Below are 22,094 nucleotides of genomic sequence, written 5' to 3'. Positions count from 1 at the left end.
GGGGGCCCCTGTGGGAGCCCCCCCAATACAGAGACACTAGCAGCAGTAGGTTTAAAGTAGAACTCATCCAGAGGGGCCAGCCAAGTCACCTAGAAACCCAGAAAGAGACTAGAGCTGGTTCTGGGGGAGGAGGGGTCAGCCAAGGAGGAGCGGGCCCTGCAGGCCCCCTGGCCCCAGGCTCTCAGGTTCCTAAGGGGAGCCCAGCCTGACTCCGGCCATCCTCAAAATCTCCACCTTGTTGGACACCAACTCTAACCTAAGGAATCTCCTTGCCTTTGGCAGAGATCCTGTGGGGTGGGATAAGTATTTCCCCTAGGGGCCAGGAGAGTTGAAGAGACTTGCCCAAGGTCACACAACTTTGCAGGAGGATTTTAGCCCTCTGACTTGAAGGCTGACTCATCCTGCCTCCACTCCTTGCCCTTGAGACAAAGAAAGGGGGACAGAATGTGTGATCCCCTAGTCCTCTCTCACAAGAACATACGCTCAAAGATCCAGAGAATACCAGGTCTCATTGGGCAGAACCAGGTAGGGTAGTGAGGGCTGGCCTTTGCTCCCCCAGGCATGGGTTCAAGTCTACCAGCAGAACTTAGCCCTTCTGTGCCTCAGTCACCTTGTCCAGAAACTGGAGATTGTGGGAGCATGAAATAAACAAACGGGTACAAAATGCCCCCAGCTGCAGGCAGCTGGACCCCTGAGTGTGCGAGCAGACTGGGGGACATCAGGGAGGAAGAGGAAAGGGCACAGATCAGCTCTGAAGCAGGGGGCCTGCTAGCCAGTGCTGGGGCTAGTTGGGGCAGAGCTGGGGCTCTAGACCTTGGACAGGGATGCCTTATAGACACACTGGGCAGCAGCTCCTTGGAAAACAGGATGGGAGCCTGTTTCCTGAGCCTGAGCCTCTCCCTCCCACCACCCCCCATCTCCACCCCATGTCCCCTGAGGCCAGGGTAGCCCCCATTAAAGGGCTCCTTCCTCCTCGGACACTTTCTTCCAGTCTTGGTAATGGTAATAGGGTTTCTCGGCAAGCAGTAATAATGGTGGAAAGAACGCAGCCTTTCCGCCTCTACCCTCGATTAAGGGATTAAGAGAGCGGGTCTTGGCCCACGGGACCCTCCCTCTCCAGGGCCTGTGCTTCCGGAGAGGTGCTGAAAGCAACCTTGGCAGCACTCTGGTGGAGAGGGGGCTGGAACCTCAGGTCGGGTGGGGCTGGGAGGCCACAGTCTGAGGCTGGCAGGATGAGGAGCCGCGGCCGCCCCACACTCCAGTCCCAGGAGGGCTGAGGCAGGAGAGCAAGGGCTGGGATGTAGGCCCTCAGCACTGAGCTCTCGGGCCCCCCGCCACCAGAGATTGGTAAAATCAGCCCCCCAGAAGAGGCTCAGAGCAGGTAAGTGACAGGTCCACGGCCTTGCAATGTGCTGGGCAGAACGAGGATCTGAACCCAGTTCTTCCACTCCGGGGGGGGCTGTGCAGGACAGCCCAGCCTCCCACAAGGCTGCAAGCCAGCATGACCACCCTGTTCTCAGGGTGGGGTGGCCCTGGGAAGGGAGGGAGCAAGCACCAGAGCAGTGGGAATGGCATAGAAAATGGAGAGAGGGAGTTTCAGGAAGAGCATCTCCAGCTCCTCCTACCCTGCCCAGAGAAACCCCAGGGGTGCCCCTCTTAACTATGAGCACCCCTAAGGCCTGAAGCAATGCTGTGGTTGAGAGTGCAGACCTGCCCTGGTGGGTGAGGTGGGGTGTGGTAGGGAATTTGGACTTGGGTAAATTGCTCTTCGGACAGGCCAGGCGGGGAGCCAGAGGCCAGGCCAGGGATGGGGCTCCTGGTGAAAAGAATGGGTCTTGCCTGATATGCAAGAGCAAGGGTCAGCCCTCCACGGGCTCCCCAGGCTGCCCCAGGTGGGTGGACAGGAAGATAAGGCCAGGAGAAGGGCTGGGGAGGGAGGAGGCATGAGCCTGCTCTACGGGCCCTGGGATGAGACCTGAGAGCCTGCCCCCAACCCAGGCCCTGCAGGCAGAAGCCCACTTTGCCGCTCCTGCAACACATACCATTCTCACCCTCTGCATTCATCATCTCTTCTTCCTAGCTACAGGGTAAGCTCAAAGTTCTGGCTTCGAGTTTGACGGCAGCACCAGCTGTGTGACCCTGGGCCAGTCACAGCCTCTCTCTGAGCCCTCCCTACTGCAGTGGGCTTCTCTGACATCCACAGAGAAGGTGTCTTCGAGAGGCTGGGACAGGACCACTCACTGGCCCTCAGATGTTGAGAATCAGCCTGGGTCTGGGGAGGGCGAGCCTGCCGTCCATGGAAGCATCTCAGAGGGGCTGAGTTCACAAACTCAGTTCACAAGCTGACCTCTGTGGTCCTGTCTTTGATCCTTCCACGAATTTTCTCACTGAATCTCGGCCACAGGCTTCTGAGGAAATGCTTGGCACAGAGAAAGCCATTCATTCTTTCATCCAGTCACGTGTTCAGCCAACAGTTACAAGTCTGACACCCGTGGCGCTGGGAGTTCAGCAAGAATCGGGTCATCTTCTCCATACACGGGGGTCTGAAGCCCAGCCAGTCACTCCACGTTGGGCACCAGCAGTAAACAAGGGCCACACAGCTCTTGGCCCCACGGAGCACATAGTCTAGAAGTGGGAGACAGAGATGCCATGAAGGAGAGAGACCATTCAGAGACAGGGGTGATCTCGCGGGGTGCGGAAATGACATGCACGTTCTGTAGGGAAAGGTGGGCCAGGTAAGGCGCCTGTGAGAGCTGAAGGACAGAGGTGCGGCAGGGCAAGGATCTGTGGGAGAGCGAATGAGGTGGCCTCAAGCTGGAGCCAACTGTGTAAAACTGACTGGACGAACGCTTTTTATGGGTCAGCTGTTATTATCATTTTTATTATCGGGGATACCGTCCCCCCCATTTCCCGGCTCTTTACTCCTGAGTTAACTCTTTGTACACACAGAGGTTGCGGGGAGGGAGGGTGCGGTGAGGAGCGGCTGGCCGCGCCTGTGGAAGCCAGCCGAACGAGGGCGCCCCAAACAAGTCCCGCGCTTCCCCGCTCTGGCCCCGCTGAGGGGGAGGGGCGGCCCGGCCCGGCCCGACTCCGGGAACTACATTTCCCATAATTCCGTTTCCACCGCCATCTTGGCCGGTGGGCGGTGGCAGCTTAGGGTCTAGCCCTCCAGGCCGTTCAGCCGGTTCCGCTCGCCCCTAACCTGGGCCTCCACCATAGGGGCTGCGTATCCTCGCCCAGTAGGGCCTTTGGGGACCTGCGCAGCTCCTGTCCGCTTTCTCCGCCCCTCCACCCTTAGGAACCTGGTCCACGTGTCGGTCTACGGCGGAGGAGGCTGCTTGCCCTCCTCTGGCCAAGCAAGGACCGGAGGATACAGACCTTGGGGGCTCCCACTTCTCCTCTCCAGACCCCCGCCCTGCATATACTGCCCACACCCCTCCATTCCCAGATGACCCCTCTCTTTGCGTCAGTAAGGACAGAACACTAGGATCCCGGCAGGAGCCCAAATCCCGGTACCGGGCGCCTAAAACGCCAGGATTGAGGCGGGAAGGTTAAAAAGGATTATCAAACAGCCAGGCCCAAACCCCTGACGGCTAGACCCTCCCCTATACCCTGCCCAGGGGCGGGTGGGAGTGAGGGACCTGCAGAGGGACTGGCCCTTTAAGGGGGTGTGGTCGGGGGGCGGGGGTAGCAAGCGAGACAGAGAAAGCGGCTTCGGCGGCGGCGGCGGCGGCGGCGGCTCGGGCGGCGGCCGCGGGGGACAAAGGGCGGGCGGATCGGCAGGGAGGGGGCGGGGCGCGGCCAGGCCTGGCCCGGGGGCTCCGCATGCTGCAGCTGCCCCCGGGCGCCCCTGCCGCCGCCCTCGCCGCCGAGCAGTGCGGAGCCGAGCCCGCAAGCTAACCCGAGCCAGCGGCCCGGAGCCAGCCGGCGGGCGTCCCGGAGGCGGCGGCGCAGGGAGGGGCCCGACGCGCGCACGTGGCCCCGGCGGCCGCCATGGCGGACAGCGGCCCCGCGGGGGGCGCGGCGTTGGCGGCCCCGGCCCCTGGACCAGGCAGTGGTGGCCCAGGGCCCCGCGTCTACTTCCAGAGCCCCCCTGGGGCTGCAGGCGAGGGCCCGGGCGGCGCCGACGACGAGGGCCCAGTGAGGCGCCAAGGGAAGGTCACGGTCAAGTACGACCGCAAGGAGCTACGGAAGCGCCTCAACCTGGAGGAGTGGATCCTGGAGCAGCTCACTCGCCTCTACGACTGCCAGGTGTGTACCCTACTCTGCGCTGACACCCTAAGATCGTTCCCTAGTCGGACTGCTTGGGAACCCCACATTGCGCCTGCCTGTCACCCGGAGTCAATGGGCGCTCCGCTTCCGCGCGCTCCCCTCCCTTTCTATACTCCCCGCCCCCAGTGTGTGCTCTTTCTTGTCTGACCTTAAGTCACTCCAGTCTTCTCCCTCGTGACTCTCTCATGTCCCTACTGTGGTCAAGCTTTGGGGTCTTCTAGAAGCCTCAAGGGATAGCCTGAGGCATGGGCAGGAGGCTAGCCTGGGCGGGCAGTGCAAGGAGACCTACCTGGTGCTTGCTAACCGTATCTGGTTAAAAGGCACGAGCCTGGTGGGATTGTACAGGGTCTGGGCTGTTCTAATGGGCCAGCCTGCCGCTCCATTTTGGTGTAGGAGCGAGTAGCCTTCCTCTGGGTTCTGGTTCTCCACCCCATGACTCCTTCCTTGCTCAAACGGTGACTCAGGCCCCTGGGGGGCAGGGTGGAGGAGTGGTCTTGCCCTGTGCTGCTGCCTACCCTAGACCAGCCCTGGAATGCAGCTGGCTCAAGACTGGATAGACGCTTCCTGGGGGGGAGGGCTGGCAGGCACCCCCTCCCTCAGCAAAGCATAGGCTCTTTGTTTCCCCCTTACCAGCCCTGGGTCCTTCCCACTGACCCCTCACCCTTTACTTCCTCCCCACTCCTGGGAAGCTGTGACAGGTGTTTGGGGGAAGGGTAGGGGCTGTGAGGAGTTGAGACAGCTGGCCCCACCTGTGCGCTGACTTGGATGGGGGGCGGGAAGTTGGGGCAACACATCTGCAGGGTTCTCAGCCCAGGGTCCGCCAGCCCTAGCTGTCTGGCCCAGTCTGGCACCCACGGTGCCCAACTGGCAGGGACAGGAAGCTCCCCCCCCCTCCCCGTTGGGCATTTTGCCTTGGCACAGGCCTGATCTGTTTTCTTCCTCAGACAGCTGCCGCTGTCTACTGGGCGAAGAAGGCTGGCTCATCCCGCGGTCGGGCAGGGGCCCCAGCCAGAGCTCACACCCTCTCTCCCAACTCAGGCCCTTGTCTCTCCCTCCTCCCCCACCCCTACCCCAGGAGGAGGAGATCCCAGAGTTGGAGATTGATGTGGACGAACTCCTGGACATGGAGAGTGATGATACCCGGGCTGCCAGGGTCAAGGTGAGAGAGGGGCTAGGAGAGACAGCAGGACTGTAGGTAGGGGAGATCAGGGAGGAAAGGGCTGCCTGGAGGTGCTGCCCCTTGGGTAAGCAAGTCTCTAGATTTAGGTCTTCTTTGGTTGTAGTCAGTCAGCTCTGTGATGGGGAGCCTCGGCTTCTGCCTTCGTCAAATGGGGCGAATGGTGCTTGCCCAGCTGTTGAATGGCTGTGACATCATCTGTGCCTTGGGAGTGGCCCCAGTCCCTTGGAAGTGGGTACAGGTGAACTTCAGGTCCCTGTGTCTTAGAACTCACAGCTGTACTTACCCCCTACCATGCCCTCCTAGGAGCTGCTGGTTGACTGTTACAAACCCACTGAGGTAAGTAAGTGGTTTCCCCGGAGGCTGGGGTGAGAGGTGCCTGGGTTTCGGTCATCATGCATTCCGGTCTCCCTAATGCCCTCCCTTCTGTTCAGGCCTTCATCTCTGGCCTGCTGGACAAGATCCGGGGCATGCAGAAGCTGAGCACACCCCAGAAGAAATAAGGGTCCTTGACCCCGGTGAATGGTGGCTCCCACAGGACAATCGCTGCCCCCCGACCTCGTAGCAACAGCAATACCCGGGGGGGCCCTGCGGCCAGGCCTGGCGCCATGAGCAGGGCTCCTCGTGCCCCTGGCCCAGGGGCCTCTTCCCTGCCCCCTCAGTTTTCCATTTTTGGGGTTTTTTATTGTTATTAAACTGATGGGACTTTTTGTGTTTTTATATTGACTCTGCGGCGCGGCCCTTTAATAAAGCTAGGATATGCCTTTGGTGCAGCTCACAGGCTCAGCTGGTCTCTTTTAGGGGGGACACATTGCTCCACGACTGGACTGCTGCCAGCTCAGTGTCTTCCCAGGTGACCGCAGGCCTTCCTGAGGGCCATGTAGCCATGGCGATAGCCCAGTGCTGGCTCCCAGACCAAGAGCTGGAAGTGGCTGGGGAACTGGGGGAAGTGGTGTTGCTGTTAGAAGGCAAGAACACTCCTTTTCCTCTGGGCCAGGGGCCACCCACCATGCCACCTAGGGCCTGGCCACTGTGATTCCCCATGCCAGTGAGCCTACACCCAAGGCAAGAAGATGGGTTGGTGGTGCCAAGGGGGAAGGGGTACTGGCTGAAGCTGTGGGTTCTCAGTTTCTTGGGACCCCCAAATACACACAGGCTCACTTCACAGACTTTAAGGGTTTTGTTTTTTGTATTTTTTTTTTTTTTTTAAGCAGTCTGGTCCCTGATGGGGGCCTCTCCACTGCCCCTTCCCGGTTTTGCTACAGTTCTGAGCGTCGCTCGATTTTGAGTAGCTCCACCTCGAACACGAGGGTTGCGCCGCCTGCAGGGGAGAAGAAGGGACAGAATGAGAATCAGGACTACAGGGAAACAAGATGGGTGCAGGACCCTGGGGGGCAGGGAGGTATATTACCTGGAATCTTTGGGGGAGCTCCCCGCTCTCCGTACCCTGTCAAAGATGCACAAAGAAACAGTGAGGTGTAGCCAGGCCAAGGGAGAGGTGTACTGCAGACACCCAGCCTGAAGACAGGCCTCTGCCCATCTCAACAAGAAAGCCAGAAATGGAGAACGTGTAATGGAGACGGCAAGGGGCTACAAAAGGTCGGGTAAGGGGGCAGAGAGCGGGTTCCAGAATCAAGTGTCCCAGGGGTCTTGCCCTGTTCTTACTGCTGGGCATGGTTAGACTTGGAAGAGGCATGTGCCATAATGAATGGATGGGGTGGAGATCAATGCAGAGGCTGAACCAACTTCACCCTTCCCCAGACACACACCCTCAACTCCCCCATTCAGGCTCAGGAAGGGCCTCTTACCCAACTCTGATGGGATCACCAGCTTCCGTTTTTCTCCCTCACACATCCTGCAGGACAACACACGATCAGCACAGAGCAAGCACCCAGGTTCCCTGCCCCCCACCCTATCCCCGGGGCTTGCCTCCCACAGTCAACCTCATCGACCACACCCACGGCCCCCTGACTCACCCCAGCAGCCCCTGGTCCCAGCCCTTGATGACCTGGCCTGTGCCCAGGGAGAAGACAAAGGGCTGGTTCTGGGGCAGGCTGCTGTCAAATTCCGTCCCATCTTCCAGCTTCCCCTGTGGGACCATGGGAAGGCCAGTGAAGAGGAGGGTCCACTCTGAGATACCTCCCCACCCAGCTGCTCTCTCCAGTCTGGCTCCCCATTTCCCCATTGGCAGCCATAGCCCTAGAAGGGGACAGAGCCTTGGGTGGGCAGCTCATAGGACACTCACTGCTTGCTGGTGCCAACCTGGGGATCAGGCAGTGAACAGCAGGGGAGAACTGTGGAAACTATGTAAAAGGGAAAGGGGACTTGCCCAAGGTCACCCACCTTGTAGGCTGAGGGATCTGGCTTCCAAGTCTTCTCAGGTCCCCAGAAGCCCCACCCACGCCAAATGACCCACTCCCTCACCCACCGTGTAGTGCATGTGCAGGACGTCCCCCTTGCGCGATTTGATAGGACAGTGGTCCACCCGCTTCTTGACCCCGATCTGCAGCTTCCGTTTGCCCTCCGCCCCCGCAGCAGTGGCCAGGGCGCTCAGGCAGATGGACAGTACTGTCAGGACCCAGCTCAGCCTCATGTCTCTGCGGGGACAGACCCCGACCGACCGACCAACCGACCGGAGGGTAGGGCGGGGAAGGCATGGAATAGGGGCAGGTTCCAGAAGAATTCCACCCCCACCGTAACTTGCCTGCCCCTGGGGATCCCCTTGTCCCGGGTCACCACCCCATCCCCCGGGCTTCGCGGCCACACTTACCAGTCCAGTGAGAAGGGGGCTTGCCCGAGGACCCCAGCAGCGGGGGGAGGGGGTCAGGGGAGGCCACAGCAGCCAGGGCCCCGCCCCTTTGCTCACCCCCAGCCCTTCCTTCCCTCCCGGTCCCCAGCTCCACTCTTCAGTTCCCACCCGTACCTTTACGCAAAGTCCAAACCCTATCTGGCTGTCCAGCAGTTGCCTCGACAGGGCGACCCCATTCACGCCACACCCAGTTGCCCCCCGCCCAGCACACCCACACTTCTGCGGCCGCTGCAGGGGGCCTGCCCCGAGGGACCCACACATCGCCGCTGGATGGCTCCGGGGAGCTCCGATCCTCCGGAGGAACCCCCCAGGCCGGGCCTGTGCCTCCGCCAGGGGCGCCGCCCCAGCTCTGAGCCCTCGGGGGCCTGCGGGGTACCCAGACTGGTCCCGTGTCGGGTGGCCGCCGAGCCCGCTCCACCCACACCACCTCTCCAGGGGGTGTTCTTGGCCTACCGCGTCCCCAGGCCCGGCCCCCACGGAGGCCGCCCCCGCGTGGACGCCCCGGGCCATTACCTGGGCCTACCCCTTCGCTTGACTCCTTGACCCCACCCTTTAGAGGACGTAGTTCCGCCCCCTCCTCTGGAGCCCCACCCTCGACAGAACCAGACCCCTTTTCCTGAACGGTAGCCACGCCACTCACCGGCTGAAGGCCCGCCCCCAGCGCCTGAGCTCCGTCCCTTTCGGTCTCTACACCCGAGGCTCCGCCTTCCGCCTGTTCCAGCTCCTCCTCCAAAGACCAGGCTCCGCCCCCCACCGATCCTAGCTCCGCCCCCAGCCCCGGAGTTCCGCCTTCTACTGGAACCAGATCAGAGGTTCCACCCGTCTCTGCTCCACGTCCCGCCCCGACTCCCGGGGCTCCGCCCCGTGCGGCGTGAGAACCCTCCCCCTGCGGCATCCCCAGACAGCTCCGACCCCAACTCCCAATTTCCTCCTAACCTATCCCTCGTTGATGCTCGGAGCCCCGGCCCGCTCCTGCCCGACCTGATCCAGCCTGCCCCCTTGCACCCCGGCTCCCCCCAGCCCGGGCTGTGGCCCCCGCTCACCTCCTCGCCGCGCCCCCGGAGTCAACCCCAGTCGTGCTGCTGCCTCTGCGCAGGCGCGTCATCGTCGCTACCCGGCCCGGCCACGCCGCCCGCCCTCATTGGACTGTGCGAAACCCGCTGCCACACGCCCGGTGGGGCGGCCTTTCCCCCAGCCCCGCCCTCGCGCCAACACGTGACGACGCGCTGCTTCCGGTGGCTCGGTAGTCGGTAAGGTTAGGTGAAAGTTACTTCCTAAAGTGCCTTCGGCACTTCCGGTCGAGGTGAAATTGAGGTCAGGCGGACGGGGCTTCCCGGAGGGGGTCTTGAGACGCCATTTTATTCATTCCCAGGTTCTCCTAAGCGTTCCGGTTTGTCCCTGGGCCACTTCGTGATCCCCAATCTCCAGTTCGTTGCAGTGGAAGGAGCCTGGGGTTCAGACTTGGGTTTGAATTTGCGATCTGCCGTTGACTGGCAATGTGACCTTGAGCGAGTTCCTGGGCCTGGTGGGATCTGGAGTCTCTGTACCGCGGACTTGGCAGCACCCACCTGACAGGGCCACTGTGGGATTGCGGCCATAAGGGGATCCACCAGGCCCTGGCCAGCGGCTAATGCTCTCCCTTTGCTCCGCGCTGGCCTCCAGGCCTGCCTCTGCCTGCCTCGCACTGACCGGAGTCACGATGGCAGTGGTCTGGTTGCGCCTGTTCCCCCAACCAGACTGGTATTTTCAGGTGCCTCAGCACCCAGCAGTGCGCGGTCAACATCTCTCAGTTGGAAGTAAAGAACTTGTAGTTGGGAGGCAATGAAACCTAAACCAGCTGTTAGAGACAACTAGCTGGAGGTCACACCCCGGGTCGATCAGCCTCTCTGATCCTGTTCATCAATTAAAAAAGGAAGCTAATCAGCGGCGCCAACCTTAGAATTGAGGACTAAGGGAGGGGGCACATATGAAGCACTGTGTGTGTCCAGCACTTAGTGGGTTGGGAGGGAGCCGCTCTTGGGTCTCCAGCCTTCATCTGTCCCACTTCCATTGAGCTATGGCATTTTCATTGACAGCATAGCTGAGAAAAATGATCTGAAATTGGTAGTCACAGGAATTGTCTCTTCTGGTTGAACCCCACTTCTGCCTTGGGCCCAATAAGATCACTACCATGCTCTCCAATCTCACACCTCAGAGAAACTCTCCATTAGGGTAACCACTTAGGATTAACCTCTGCCCCTGAATGTCCTCTCTCAGCAAGGCAAAGCACTGGGTCCCCAAGGTTGGCCTTTGGTTCCCCGCACCCCCCCACCCCCCCACCCTGAGCTCCACCCCAGGAACCCTAGAGGCTACAGGAAGAGGGCCAGGCACTGAGCTTAGGCTGGGTCAGATGAAAGTCAGGAGAGTCCCAAGCAGGGGCTGGTGAGGGGAGCCCAAGGGGAAGGGAGGTGAAGGTGGAGAAAACCATGTGGTTGGGGTTGAGGGGGTCTATCTCCCAAACGGAGCCCACCAGCCACAGCCCTTTGGTACTTCCCTTTCAGGGAGGTGGGGACAGGGCAGTGCGTAGCTTCAGAGTTAAGCTAGAGGAAGTAGGTTACATAGAGAGTGCTCCCCAGCAGAGAGGATGGGTTTTTCTCTCAAGGGAAGACATACTCAGACTTTCCTGGAGCCCAAGGGCAGGGGGGCAAAGTGCTCATCCATTCCCTCCAAGTGCACATGTGGAAGCTTAGGCTCGAGAGGGGACAGTGACAACCAAGATCATTCTGCAGATCTGGGTCTCACGTCAAGCTCACGGGCCACAGTAGGCCGTCTCCTTCCAGAAAGGAGCCTCTGTGTTAAGCAGGAGGGACAGGACCCGGATGGGACAAGAGACTACAAAGAACACACATTTCCGGCTCTGTGACCTGGTGAGGGACCTCAGGCCTCGCTTCCTCCATCACACAAGGGAGTCAGACCAGCTCTGGCTCCAGGAGGTGGTGTGACACCAAACGCCTGAATCCCCCAGCCAGGACAGTGACAAACAGGGACACAGGCAGGGATAGCTCCTTCCATCTCTTTTATCAGGCTTGGGGGTCACAGTTCTCACACTGAAGCCCAATTCCCAGTATGTGCGGAGGATCGGTGTCTTCTTAGGGAGGGGACGGAGCCAGCTGTTAAGATGCTCACTCGTACATGGTGGTCGCACACTGAGACGGGACCCCTTCTCTCTCGAGTTAGTCCGGGACCCCCAGTGCTGCCTGCACCTCTCCTTGCCCAGCTGTCCACCCTGTTGGATGGCAGCCTTGGAGAGACCTGGGACAGCTGGGAAGTCCTCTGAGAGGCCCAGGGCCTGGAGCAGCTTCTGCCCACACGGTGATCTTGCGACTGGGCTCTTCTCAACATACTGCCCTCTTGTCCCCCTCTGGGAGGGCGGCTGGCTGGTGAGGGCAAGTGGCTGAGTCTGAAAAGCAACGTGTCACCTTCGCAGCTTTCGGCACCTGAGGGAGGGAGGAAGGGGTCTGTTCACGCAGGCACGGCTCGGCCCCTGCTTCTCTACATTCACCCCTTTGTTACCTTCTGTGAACCCCATTCTCTACCACTCCTGGGGAGCCCCAACTGGCCTGCCCACGTGATGCCGCCCCATGGCCTCGCTGTGGAAAGGAGGAGTGGCTGAGAAGCACCTCAGACAAGGGTGGACAAGGATTCCACAGTGTCCTTTGGCCTCTCACAGAGACCCAAAGATGAGACAAATGTCTCCCACGGAGGCTTTTAGGAGGGCCCAGAGCTTCACCAAGTGGAGAGCCATCTCTCTCGTCTTGACTGCAGGCTGAGGTTACCTTCGGGGCCTCTCTGACCTCTGGGAGACCATGGCAGGTGCCCCCTGACCTCAACCTTTGACCTCTGTTGGCCTCCCATATCCTCAGGTCCACCTCCCCCATGAGAACGTGAACTCTGTTTACACTGATTGCGGTGCCCGCAGATGCTTGGTAAATATTTGTTCGACACATTCAGCAGCTTCCCGTTCCCTGGAGGGCTCACCCCGCACCCGCTCCCGGGGCCCCCGTAGCCTTCCCAAACAGATGCCACCCGTAGCTCCTCACCTGCAGGTGTCTGGGTTGAGCTCTAGGCCCCGCCCTTGGCAACGGAGGAAGCTGCGGCGTCGGCAGCGACAGCGGCAGGTCCTGGGGTCAGGGCGCTGGCGGCGCTGGGTGCAGCGTGGGCAGTGGGGCCTGGGGCTGGAGTGGGATGGGTGATGTCAGCTGGGGAGGGTGCTCCGGGGGCAGAGTCCCAGCCCGGAATGGAGCGGGGCTGGGGGCGGTGGTGGGGAGTGGAAGCCCTAGGAGGAGAAGCAATGTGTCTGGGGTGGGCAAGAAAAGTCTTCCCAGGAGCTGGCGCTGGACCAGAGCACACAGACTTGGGGAGCAGAGGAAAAGGGGGTGGGGGGGACACAGTGGGAGGAGAAAGAAGGGACAGGACTGCAGCTTCCTGACACACTCACACCCCTACCCACCCACACATTTCATCCTGGCTGCTGGGCCTGGGCTCCCCACCCAGTGAGAGCCCAAGAGACTCACCTGTCTGGCTTCAGAGCACTCTCTCTCTTTTTTGGTCTGAAAAGTAAGAGGGACAGACAGCGACGAGGAGGGGGAAGAGGATCAGAAAAGCCAAGCCTCCTACTCTTTTACCCCAGATCCCAGGCCTACCCCGGTCGGAGTCCTGGCAATCTGGTCCCCACTGTGGAGTACCACCATGTGCACCACCACACCCCCCCCAACCCGGGGAACCCAGGCTCTGAGCTCAGAAGAGGGGCCTGGCTGGCACCTGCATTCACATTGGCTGTGTTCTTCCAGGGACATCTCACCCAGCTGACTGCTCGGGTAACGGATCATGAGGATCTGTGTTCCAGAGATGGAGGAGAAGACAGGGTGAGAGACAATGAGAAAGAGAGAGAGAGACAGGGGAAGGGACTGCTCCACGGGCTGGAGAGAAGAGCTCACCCACCAGCCGCGGTTCTGGCCATTGCCCCCCCCCCAACCAATCTGGCCCCCCACCACCGTCACGCCACCACCCCCAGCACCAGACTCCCCACCCCTGCTGGGCATACTACACTGGCCCCAGCACCTGCATTCGGACTTGGTGCTGCCCAGTGGGCACGCACTCCAGGCCATCGTCAGGGCAGCAGCCGCCGCAGCGCTGCACGGTCACACAGCTGGGCACCAGTTGCTTGGCCACGGTGCCCATGAGCTCCACGGTCAGGGGCACCACCACCTCCCGCGGCTGGCAGGTGGCACGGGTATACACATCTATCCAGGACACCACTGGGGGCAGATGCGCAAGGGTTAAGACCCCGCTGGGGTTCCTGTCTCCCCCGCCACCCCTGTTCTCCCTAATTCCTGTGTCACAGCCCCCCTCCACTGGCCCTCTCTCTGCCCTCACAACCTGCCTTCCCCTGCCCAGGAACCTAGGAACCCTACTGCTTCCACTTTCTCTTATGGTTAGAAGAAGAGTTTGTGTCTTGGAGAGTGGCTGGGATCACACAACGTGATGGACAGACCTCCTCAGTGCAGGAGTTACTGTTTCTTTCTTTCTTTTTTTAGTAAGATTTTATTTATTTTGACAGACAGAGATCCCAAGTAGGCAAAGAGGCAGGCAGAGAGAGAGAGAGAGAGGAGGAAGCAGGCTTCCCGCTAAGCAGACAGCCTGACGTGGGGCTCAATACCAGGACCCTGGGATCACGACCTGAGCAGAAGGCAGAGGCTTTAACCCACTGAGCCACCCAGGCACCCCAGAGTTACTGTTTCTATTACCTTTCTTCTGGTGGCTGAGGGCATCAGGCTGGGACACAGGGCCCTGTAGGAGAGAAGGGACCTGGACCCAAGGTGCACTCAAGGAAGGGCTGTCCCTGTGGCTGTCCCCAGGGCTCTGCCCTTGCCATCAAAAGGCTTCAACTGCTCTGTGATATTTTTCCAGGATGCTCTGCTCCTGGGGTCACTCTAGCTTAACCTGTCCTCTCCTGGCCACCTGAGACCCTCCCCAGCCAGGCTAGGACAGTGGTGGCGGCAGCGGTGGCATCCAATCTCCAAGCTTGGTGGCCCCGCTGATTCGGAGGCAGCAGGTCCGGAGGGGGCACAGTGGGCACCGAACCAAGTCCTACGGGTACCGAGCGGCTCCACCCCCGGCCGAGCCCAGGGGACGGGGTGGGGCAGGGGAGTGGCCCGGGGCTGGGTTGGCGGGCCCGCGGGTCGGCGGGCCTGCGGGGAGGGATTCTTCCCGGGGGATGCCCTGGCCGGATCCCCGCCACGCCCCGGTCCGCAGCCCGACCCCGCGGGTCCCCCAGGCAGAGGCCGCTCCGCGTCTCCCCATTTCCGCCAACCTTGAGAGAGGGCACGGCGGGCGGTTGGGATGTTGGGGACGCACGTACCTGGGCGGGGGCCAGCTGCAGGAGCGCAGCGAGCAGCAGGCGGCGGAGCAGAGGGCTCATGGTGCCCGCGGGGGCCGCGCGCCGGGGGCGCCCGCATCGCCCTAGCCCGGTGGCGCGGGGGGCGGCGGCAGCCAGAGCCCCATGGCGCGGGCCCGGGCGCGCCGGGCGGGGGCCGGGCGCGGGGGACCGCTCCTCCGCGGCCCCCTCCCGAGCCCTGAGCGCAGGCAGCGCAGCGCAGCGCCGCGGCGGCGGCCGGAGGAGCCGGGCGGGCGGGCGGCCGGTGGCGGCGGGCGGCGGCGGCGGGGACAGCGGGGACGGTGGGGGCGGCAGGGGGCCGGGCCCGGGCTGGCGGGCGGGCGGCTCATGTGACCCAGACACGCGCTCCCCACCGGGCCGCGGGGCGGGGGCGGGGCGGGGGAGGGGGGGGGCGAGGCCGCCGCGGGGACCCGCCCCCTCCACACACCCACCCCTCCCGCCGCAGCAGGGGAAAGGGGACGCACCGCCCAGGGGGCCGGGCTCCCGGGTCGCAGCCGCCAGGACCCGGAGGGCGGGGTGCGGTTCTCCCGGCGAGGCCCCGGGAGGGGGCCGCCGGGCCTGAAGCAAGGAGCCGGACTCGAGCTCTGAGAAGCACTTTATTGCACGCGTTTCGAGGGGTGGCAAGTCCCGCGGGGTAGCAAGGAGGGAACAACCGGCAGCCCGCGTCCAAGTGAGCCGCTCACGGCCGGGTGCCTGTGTTGGGAGGCGCGATCCCTGGGCCTCCAGGTGGGGGCTGCAGCTGCTGCTCCTGCAGTTTCTCCAGGAGCCTGGCTCTGTTGGCCCTGCAGGGGAGAGCACCTGGGTGGTCAGGACAGAGCATCCCAGAGAGTGGTGCCAGGACAGTGAAGGGAGAGGGCAGGACGGAGCTGGGACAGACCTGGCCCGGGCCCGTGTGTCATTGTAGATGGCTGTGATGACCCGATCCTTTTCATCCATGAAGCTCCGGTGTATCTGCTCCAGCTTCCTGCAAGGGGGTTACAATTAATCCCAATCCCTGCGGCCCCCCAAACACACCCCCACGCCATCCAGGCCGCTCTAGGTTCTCCTCATTCATGAGGACCTCAGGCCAACTGCCTGTTCTAGGTGGGGAGAGGGGCCCAGAAGGGCCGCGGCTTCTCCAGGGTCCACTGGTGACTCAGGTCCCTGGCTGCCCTGTTGAAGGGGGTGACCACAGCTCCGAACATCAGGGTGTTCCTCCTCACAGGAGACTAGAAAGGGTGTCCATGTCACTCTACCACTGAGCTAGGCAGGCTGCTGGCTGTGGGCATCAGCCCTTAGGTATCTTTGTTGTAGACCTCAGTACCCACAGCATGCATAAAAGAGTGGCAGGGAGACAGCCGATTGCCCAACAAGTAAGGACAGTTGCCAGTGAGGCCCAGTTACAACATATTTCCTTCTTATGCGTGATCTTGCTTGACTCCAGCACGCCCTGGCAGCAGCACCAAAGATTTACCTTCAAATGCCAAAAAACCTGAAAATAACATTAGCCTTTAGTGGGAGCAGAGCTGCCTTTGCCCAGGAGATGATGCTCAGGAGACCTACTTCATGCCATTCTTAGCTGGAGAGACACAAAAGTGCAGGCCCCAGAGGCGGTGTGGATGTATGACTGACCACACTGAGCGCCCCCCCCGCCCATCCTCCGCCCTCTGCCCAGGGGGAAGGCAGGGAGGCACCTGAAGGCGACATAGTGCAGGCCCATGCCTGCCAGCATGATCAGGAGGCAGTATCCTAGAACCCGCTGGTTCTGTTTATGCTGCTGCTTCCTCGACTCTGGTCCCTGAGGCCTCACACCAGGAAACTGGGCCCAATACTGGGCATTGGGGGGTTCCCAGGAGCCGCTGGGAGGGAGGAGAAAGGAAGTGTGGGATGAGGCTCCCTAGGGGACTTGGGGGTGGTGGGGCAAGCAAGGGGCAGGACGACTGTACCTGTGTGCCTGATACTTGTGTGCCTGATGCGCAGACCTGGCATGGGCCGCGGTTGCTGGAGGCTTTGGAGGACTTGCGGAGGACAGCTGGTGATCATAGCTTCGGCGGCTCTGCTCTCGGCTGAGCACTTGGTATGCTTCACTGAGCTCCACAAAGCGGCTGTGCAGGGCTGGATTCCCAGGGTCCCGGTCGGGGTGCAGCTGGGGTGGGACAGGACTCCGGTCAGCTCTCTTTCCATGTCCCTTCACAGAACCCAGCCCAGTAATGTCCACCCTCAAAGACTCAAACCATCCACAGAGGCCCTGCCTGGCCAGTAATCCTCCCTCTCAGGGCTGCCCACCCTTCTAGAAGGCCAGAGAGTAAGGAAGCACAGACTCCTGCCCCCTCCCCTGTTCAAGCCCTCCCCACCTGCTGCCTGGATCTCACTATATTTCCTGGTCCAGGCTTTCTCAAGAGCAGGCAGTTCAAAAGAACCACGTCCAGCCCATCACACAGAATCCTTGGCGTCTGCCCCAACCTTTCCTCCCAACTGGCCAGACCTCTGCCCTGGGGGCAATGCCCACTCTCTGCATGCTGAGGGATGTGGCACCATCCAGACTGAGCCACTCAGCTCCTCTCCCGGGAATCTGAAATGTACCTTATCCAGCTCAGACTGACTGTCCCTCCTCCCCATCTAGGACCACTGGTACCTCTTTGGACTTGGAGAAGAAAGCTCGTTTAACTTCTTCAGTGCTGGCACCAGGATGCACTCCTAACAGTTCATAGTAGTTCCTGGGGCCAGACCTGTGGAGACAGGCCAGAAACTGCAGGGGCTGTAGAAACACAGAGGATATTCCTCCCCTCCCCCTCCCAGCACTCCCCCTCACAGACCGCACTCCTCAACTCAGAAACCAGGAGGTTAAAAAAAAAAAAAAAAGAAAGAAAGAAAGAAAGAGGAAGAAGGAAGGAAAGAGAGAGAGAGAAAGAAAAAGGAAGAAAGAGAAAGGAAAGAAAGAAAGACAAACAGGAAAAGAAAGAAAAAGAAGAAAGGACAGAAGAAAGAAAGAGGAGAAAGGAAGGAAAGAAGGAAGGAAAAGAAAAACAGAAAGAAAAAGAAAGGAAGGAAGGAACCAGGATGTAAGGAAGCTGAGGCCAAGGGAGCTCCACCTGCAAATCATCCCTCCCTTTTTGAGCATTTCAGGTATGGTGCAGATCAGAACATCTCAGTGTGTAGCCCTCAGACCCCTTGCGTAAACACCCAGAAATCTTGTTTAAAAAAAAAAAAAGCAAAAGCAAGAAACCCCCCAAAACCAGATTCCTGAGCCCCACTTCATTCCTACGCATCAGACTCTCCAGAACCAGGCCCGGGAATCTGCATATTTGTAAGCCACACCCCCCCACCCCACCCCACCCCCGCCCACCGAGTTGCACAGTGATGCTTGACAACCACTACAGTCATGAAAAGAGCACGGAGTTTGGCTTGGACTCAAACTCTGCTTCTTCCACTTAACTCGCTGTATGATCTTGGGGGTCACCCCTTAATCTTTGATCTCGTGTCCTCAGTCGTGAAGGTGAGCGTTACCTGAAACTAGCCTGTAAGGCACCTGACACAGAGTACAGAGATCACAACTATCATAGTGCCTAGGTCCAGGCCTGGAGCTGGGCAGGCCCTCCTCAACGAAACCCACTGAATGATGGGGGCCTGCCCCCTGCCCCCGACTCACCGCTGCCCGGAGGCCGCTGAGAAGAGCCGGGTGGCAGGGCTGCGGTGCCACGACCGGCACAGGCACAGGGACAGCATGGCGACAGGCCGGCGGCTGGTGAAAGGAGGCCACCAAGGAGAGTGCATCGGGACCAGGATGGGACACTTCAAGCACTCCAGGGCCAAAGGGAAGGGCCTGGCCCCGTTTACTTGCGAAGGCAAACTGAAGCTGCCTCGGGGAACCCAGGGGCGGCGGGGCCTCCTTTCCTCAGGACCAGACCCCGGTGTCCTGGACCTGCCCCTGCCTCTGATCGAGGCGTCCGGAGCCCGTCCCCACACTGGCCTCGGTGTCCGGGACCAGCTGTCCCGGACGCCGGGGACCCCCTCCCCACCCTGGGAGCCTTGGGGTAGGCGGGTGAAGGAGGGGCCCGCCCCGCCCCGCCCCCGCAAGCGCTCACGGGTTCCGCGGCCTCCTATTCCTGCCCCTATGCGGACCCCGCCCCCGCGTTCTCATTGGCTTAGACACCGAGGCCCCGCCCACAGAACACGAAGGTCCGGACGTACGTCAAAGTCCACACCCCGCACACCCATTGGCTTTTGGCGCCTCGGGTCCACCCAACGAGGTCGAGGCCCGCGGACCTGCGGAAAGACAACGGGCGCGGGTTGGCGAAGCGGGAGGGACGTTGCCTGCCCTCGCTGAGGCCTCCGACCCCGCTTCCGTTGCTCTGTCCCTGGAATATGTTTGTTACTCTGCTCTGCAGCAAGACAGCTTTCGTAAAGCAGCTTCCACCCCATAGGAGGCCCGGACCCTCACCACGGCCTGGCAAGGGGGCTTCGTCCTCGTTCTAGTTTGCAGAGCGAGAACGGAGGCTGGGTTTTTGTTGTTTCCCAATGCTCGTCCTGCCTCACAGCCACCCGGGTCTCTCCCAGCGGTCCATCTCTGTCTCACAGAAACAGCAGATGCCAATGGAATCCAAGAATAAAGCCCTTTATTGTCTTCCAAGTCGTGCTAGGGTTGGGGACCCTCGGGCGACTCAGGTGGGACTTCCCCGGACTTGGTTGTAGAGGAAGATAGCACCTTTAGCCGACGGGCAGAGCTCAGTCCACATTTCGGTCTCCTGCAACCTCTGTACCCTCTGTGGGGAGAGAGACCCCCAACATCCAGCCCTCAGGTCTCTTGTGGGACCTGTGCCCCAGCATTCCTAAGCCTCAGAACCCTCTGCACTTCACCATCTCTAGGGAGACATGTTAAGGAGGCTGAAGAGGTTCCTGGCCCTCTCTTGGACTGAGGGCATCCTCAAAGAGGCCTTCTGGCTCTGGAGGAAAGCTCTAAGAGATTTCGCTGCCCCATCTGACCCAGCCCCGGGGAAACAGACATGTATCACCTGGCCTGTGCCAAGCCCAACACCAGCTCTTTGTCCAAGCAGGACACACTTTGCCATTTCACACCTGTGTCTCCACAAAGATGATTCCCGTAGACTCGTGGGCCTCAGCTCCCCCACCCATGTAGTACTTCTTCACCTGCTCAGAAGTCAGGCTGCACCTGGAAAAGGACAGGAGGGTGGCTTGGGGAGTGTCCAGGCCCTGGAGGGTCCCTGGGAAACCCCAGCTGTCTCAGCCATTCCCCTGGACCACCCACCTACCCCAGAACCCTGTACCCCAGAGTCCACTCACTGGACATAGAACTCAGCACTGGCGCGGCCGGCACTGGTCTCATTGCGGGCAATGCCCAACAGCAGTGGCTGGCTCAGAGTGGACAGTGGCACGTTCACCTGGGACAGGGGGTCCACCCGTCAGTGCCCACTGCCCACATCCCTGCCCGTCTCGATGAAGAACATTATCCTTGTACAGCATTTTACAGTTCGTAGTTCAAGTGCCCAGAATCACAAAATGTCAGATCTTAGGCATGTTCATATTACAGATGGGAAAGGAGAACTCAAGAAACTAAACAGTTTGCCCAGAGTCACCCAAGGGAAGTCAGGAGTAACTGGGACTCTTTTCAACACACGGCACAGGGGTGGGGTGGGGTGGGGTGGGGGAGTGGAGTAAGCAAGACATTCATCATTGTTCCTTTTTTTTCCATTTTTTAAAAAAAATTTTAAAGGTTTTATTTACTTGAGAGAGAGCGAGAGCACAAGAACGGCAGAGGGACAGAGGGAGAAGCAGATTCCCCACTGGACAGGAAGCCCAACACAGGGCTCAATCCCAGGACCCTGGGATCATGACCTGAGCCAAAGGCAGATGCTTAACCAACTAAGCCACCCAAGCGCCCCTCTTGTTCCCGTTTTAAAGAAGAGGAGCTTGAGGCACACAGACACAGGGGCTAGAATTCCACTCTACTTGTGCCTAACTGCAAAGCCAAGCTCTTCCCCCAAGGCCAGAGGCCTGCAGACCTTCCTGCCAGCCCATACCTGGGGAATTCTGGCATGTTCTACCCCCTCCCTTCTTGCCCACCTGTCTGGGCCACCCCGCACTCACCTCATCACAGATCTCCTGGAGGACACTGGAGAAGAGCTCATGCACCACCAGCTCCCCAGGGAGGTTCTTGTGCAGGGGACTGTCACCGGGGCACACGGCCTGAGAAAGGTCAGGCTCAGCTCCTGTTCTTCATCTCTTCCCTCCCTGCCTCCCCCATATTTGCTGGCCCTTAGGGCCTGGCTATGCACAGAGTAAGAATCTTGGTGATCCCTTGACCCAGGCCCACATTTCCATATGGACAACCAGAGATCTAGCTAGTCCTCTGTTCCCCACCCCTCACCCCACGCCCCCCATCATCCCCTAGTTTCCCACCCAGATAAGCACCAGGCCACCCTCCCCCCTAAAGGGATGAGGAAAACAAAGCCTTTTGTGTCTTTGTGCCTTTGCACCCAGCCTGGCATCTCACCTGAGGCTCAGGGTGCCCCCCAGGCACATCCACCAGCCCAGGTGCCTCTGCCACCTGCCGAGAGCGACGCAGGAAGACAAAGAAGTCATCTGCTGTGATCAGCATGGCGCCAACCCCCAGCGGGTCTGCCAGGTAGGCTTGCTTGTCACCACAGTCAGTGGCGCCCTGTTGTTGCAGCTGCCCCGCTGAACCAGCCCAGTTAGTGCCCAGGAAGTCTCGGTAGGAAGTCAGGCCCAGGCGCAGGAGCAGTTGTGGTCCCTGTGAGCCAGTGGGGGCCAAGATGGCAGAGTGCAGACGGAATTTGGGGGCGTCAAAGAGCCAGGGCTGAGCCTGTAGCCGGCTCTCCCAGATGGCAGCGATGGCCTCGTCCCCTCCTGGCAGTGGGCGACGGTCATGGTCTGGGCTCAGCTCAGCCCGTACCTGCTCCTCTGGCAGCCCACCTGGGGGGCACCGCAGCAGCAAAGACACCTCAGGGTCCATGATCTGGACAGGGCCACTCTGGGGGAGGACACAGCCGGGACTGTCACCCCGAAAGCCCCACAGCGATCCTTGAGCCAAGCAGCTGGCCCCCTGGGCCACAGACCTCCTTAGGGTTCCCCCAGCCCTTCTGATCCCCTCTGACCTCTCCCTGGGCAGGAGAGTGTCTTATCCCAGCAAGAGCCCCGAGATTCCTGCTGCCTGACATCCCTAGGACTCCCGCGCATCTCTACCACCCAGAGGTCCTGAGTCCAGTCACCCATTTATCCCCATTTCTCCCAATCCCAGGGTCCTCCCACCAACCCCTGGGGCGCCAGACCCCTCGCAGGATCCGGAAGCGCCAGCCTCCAGCAGCACTCACCGAACTGCGCGGCCCACAGGCTCCGCCCCTTTTCCCGAAGCGGAAGTGCCCTTCCCCTTCCTCCCCCGCTTC

General features: G+C 60.7%; 6 protein-coding genes across 11 annotated transcripts; 1 reads left to right on the top strand and 5 right to left on the bottom strand.

The window, feature by feature from the left end:
• The first annotated feature begins 3,800 nt into the window (after positions 1 to 3,800).
• Positions 3,801 to 6,222, top strand: PPP1R14B (protein phosphatase 1 regulatory inhibitor subunit 14B). The gene is given in 6 exon segments (XM_044259561.1): positions 3,801 to 3,859; positions 3,862 to 3,968; positions 3,970 to 4,251; positions 5,348 to 5,431; positions 5,756 to 5,788; positions 5,884 to 6,222. Coding segments are annotated over 6 exon segments (609 nt in total). The 5' UTR covers positions 3,801 to 3,825; the 3' UTR covers positions 5,953 to 6,222.
• A 397-nt stretch (positions 6,223 to 6,619) lies between these two features.
• Positions 6,620 to 9,409, bottom strand: FKBP2 (FKBP prolyl isomerase 2). 5 transcript variants are annotated; one of them, XM_044259562.1, is made up of 6 exons: positions 9,302 to 9,409; positions 7,878 to 8,046; positions 7,426 to 7,538; positions 7,258 to 7,304; positions 6,861 to 6,896; positions 6,620 to 6,770 (listed from the first exon to the last, which is right to left on the bottom strand). In XM_044259562.1, the coding sequence occupies exons 1-6, from the start codon at positions 9,361 to 9,363 to the stop codon at positions 6,709 to 6,711; spliced, it is 489 nt and encodes a 162-aa protein (XP_044115497.1). In that variant the 5' UTR covers positions 9,364 to 9,409; the 3' UTR covers positions 6,620 to 6,708. The 5 variants fall into 5 exon arrangements, with proteins under 5 accessions (XP_044115497.1, XP_044115499.1, XP_044115498.1 ...); XM_044259564.1 differs by lacking the exon at positions 9,302 to 9,409 and adding an exon at positions 8,899 to 8,987; XM_044259563.1 differs by lacking the exon at positions 9,302 to 9,409 and adding an exon at positions 8,772 to 8,849.
• Positions 8,356 to 9,258, bottom strand: LOC122913055 (glycine-rich cell wall structural protein 1.8). Its single transcript, XM_044259560.1, has one exon. The coding sequence runs from the start codon at positions 9,151 to 9,153 to the stop codon at positions 8,356 to 8,358; it is 798 nt and encodes a 265-aa protein (XP_044115495.1). The 5' UTR covers positions 9,154 to 9,258.
• A 1,887-nt stretch (positions 9,410 to 11,296) lies between the features above and the next one.
• VEGFB (vascular endothelial growth factor B) lies at positions 11,297 to 14,887 on the bottom strand. Of its 2 annotated transcripts, none has more exons than XM_044259558.1 (7): positions 14,659 to 14,887; positions 14,045 to 14,087; positions 13,359 to 13,555; positions 13,059 to 13,132; positions 12,812 to 12,847; positions 12,338 to 12,573; positions 11,297 to 11,734 (listed from the first exon to the last, which is right to left on the bottom strand). In XM_044259558.1, exons 1-6 carry the CDS (start codon positions 14,716 to 14,718, stop codon positions 12,360 to 12,362), a joined length of 624 nt encoding a protein of 207 aa, XP_044115493.1. In that variant the 5' UTR covers positions 14,719 to 14,887; the 3' UTR covers positions 11,297 to 11,734; positions 12,338 to 12,359. The 2 variants fall into 2 exon arrangements, with proteins under 2 accessions (XP_044115493.1, XP_044115494.1); XM_044259559.1 differs by having other exon boundaries at positions 12,338 to 12,472; positions 14,659 to 14,885.
• Positions 14,888 to 15,277: 390 nt separating this feature from the next.
• On the bottom strand, positions 15,278 to 18,741 carry DNAJC4 (DnaJ heat shock protein family (Hsp40) member C4). Its single transcript, XM_044259554.1, has 6 exons — positions 18,323 to 18,741; positions 17,309 to 17,402; positions 16,620 to 16,819; positions 16,368 to 16,532; positions 15,572 to 15,658; positions 15,278 to 15,476 (listed from the first exon to the last, which is right to left on the bottom strand). Exons 1-6 carry the CDS (start codon positions 18,445 to 18,447, stop codon positions 15,374 to 15,376), a joined length of 774 nt encoding a protein of 257 aa, XP_044115489.1. The 5' UTR covers positions 18,448 to 18,741; the 3' UTR covers positions 15,278 to 15,373.
• Positions 18,742 to 19,272: 531 nt separating this feature from the next.
• NUDT22 (nudix hydrolase 22) lies at positions 19,273 to 21,953 on the bottom strand. The gene is made up of 5 exons (XM_044259552.1): positions 21,185 to 21,953; positions 20,779 to 20,877; positions 19,975 to 20,072; positions 19,750 to 19,843; positions 19,273 to 19,436 (listed from the first exon to the last, which is right to left on the bottom strand). Exons 1-5 carry the CDS (start codon positions 21,662 to 21,664, stop codon positions 19,335 to 19,337), a joined length of 873 nt encoding a protein of 290 aa, XP_044115487.1. The 5' UTR covers positions 21,665 to 21,953; the 3' UTR covers positions 19,273 to 19,334.
• Positions 21,954 to 22,094: the final 141 nt, after the last annotated feature.

The sequence above is a fragment of the Neovison vison genome, chromosome 7 (assembly GCF_020171115.1).
Source record: "Neovison vison isolate M4711 chromosome 7, ASM_NN_V1, whole genome shotgun sequence".
NCBI lineage: Eukaryota > Metazoa > Chordata > Mammalia > Carnivora > Mustelidae > Neogale > Neogale vison.
The sequence above is the reverse complement of the archived record's forward strand: the minus strand, read 5'-3'. Positions and strand labels throughout refer to the sequence as shown.

Bases quoted from the DNA above. Each gene is read 5' to 3' on its own strand.
- LOC122913055 (XM_044259560.1), bottom strand. From the start codon at position 9,153: ATGCCGCAGGGGGAGGGTTCTCACGCCGCACGGGGCGGAGCCCCGGGA.
- FKBP2 (XM_044259562.1), bottom strand. From the start codon at position 9,363: ATGACGCGCCTGCGCAGAGGCAGCAGCACGACTGGGGTTGACTCCGGG. The intron at 7,305-7,425 runs GTGAGTCAGGGG...GTTGTCCTGCAG, and splicing joins TGGGACCAGGGGCTGCTGGG to GATGTGTGAGGGAGAAAAAC. The intron at 6,897-7,257 runs GTAAGAGGCCCT...CATCTTTGACAG, and splicing joins GGTGATCCCATCAGAGTTGG to GGTACGGAGAGCGGGGAGCT.
- VEGFB (XM_044259558.1), bottom strand. From the start codon at position 14,718: ATGAGCCCTCTGCTCCGCCGCCTGCTGCTCGCTGCGCTCCTGCAGCTG. The intron at 13,556-14,044 runs GTAATAGAAACA...ATCTGCCCCCAG, and splicing joins CCTCAGCCACCAGAAGAAAG to TGGTGTCCTGGATAGATGTG. The intron at 12,848-13,058 runs GTGCCAGCCAGG...CTTACTTTTCAG, and splicing joins CACAGCCAATGTGAATGCAG to ACCAAAAAAGAGAGAGAGTG.
- DNAJC4 (XM_044259554.1), bottom strand. From the start codon at position 18,447: ATGCACTCTCCTTGGTGGCCTCCTTTCACCAGCCGCCGGCCTGTCGCC. The intron at 17,403-18,322 runs GTGAGTCGGGGG...CTGTCTCCACAG, and splicing joins TCAGCGGCCTCCGGGCAGCG to GTCTGGCCCCAGGAACTACT. The intron at 16,533-16,619 runs GTACAGTCGTCC...CCTCCCTCCCAG, and splicing joins CACAAGTATCAGGCACACAG to CGGCTCCTGGGAACCCCCCA.
- NUDT22 (XM_044259552.1), bottom strand. From the start codon at position 21,664: ATGGACCCTGAGGTGTCTTTGCTGCTGCGGTGCCCCCCAGGTGGGCTG. The intron at 19,844-19,974 runs GTGAGTGGACTC...GTCCTTTTCCAG, and splicing joins AGTGCTGAGTTCTATGTCCA to GTGCAGCCTGACTTCTGAGC. The intron at 19,437-19,749 runs GTGTGAAATGGC...CTCTCCCCACAG, and splicing joins TCATCTTTGTGGAGACACAG to AGGGTACAGAGGTTGCAGGA.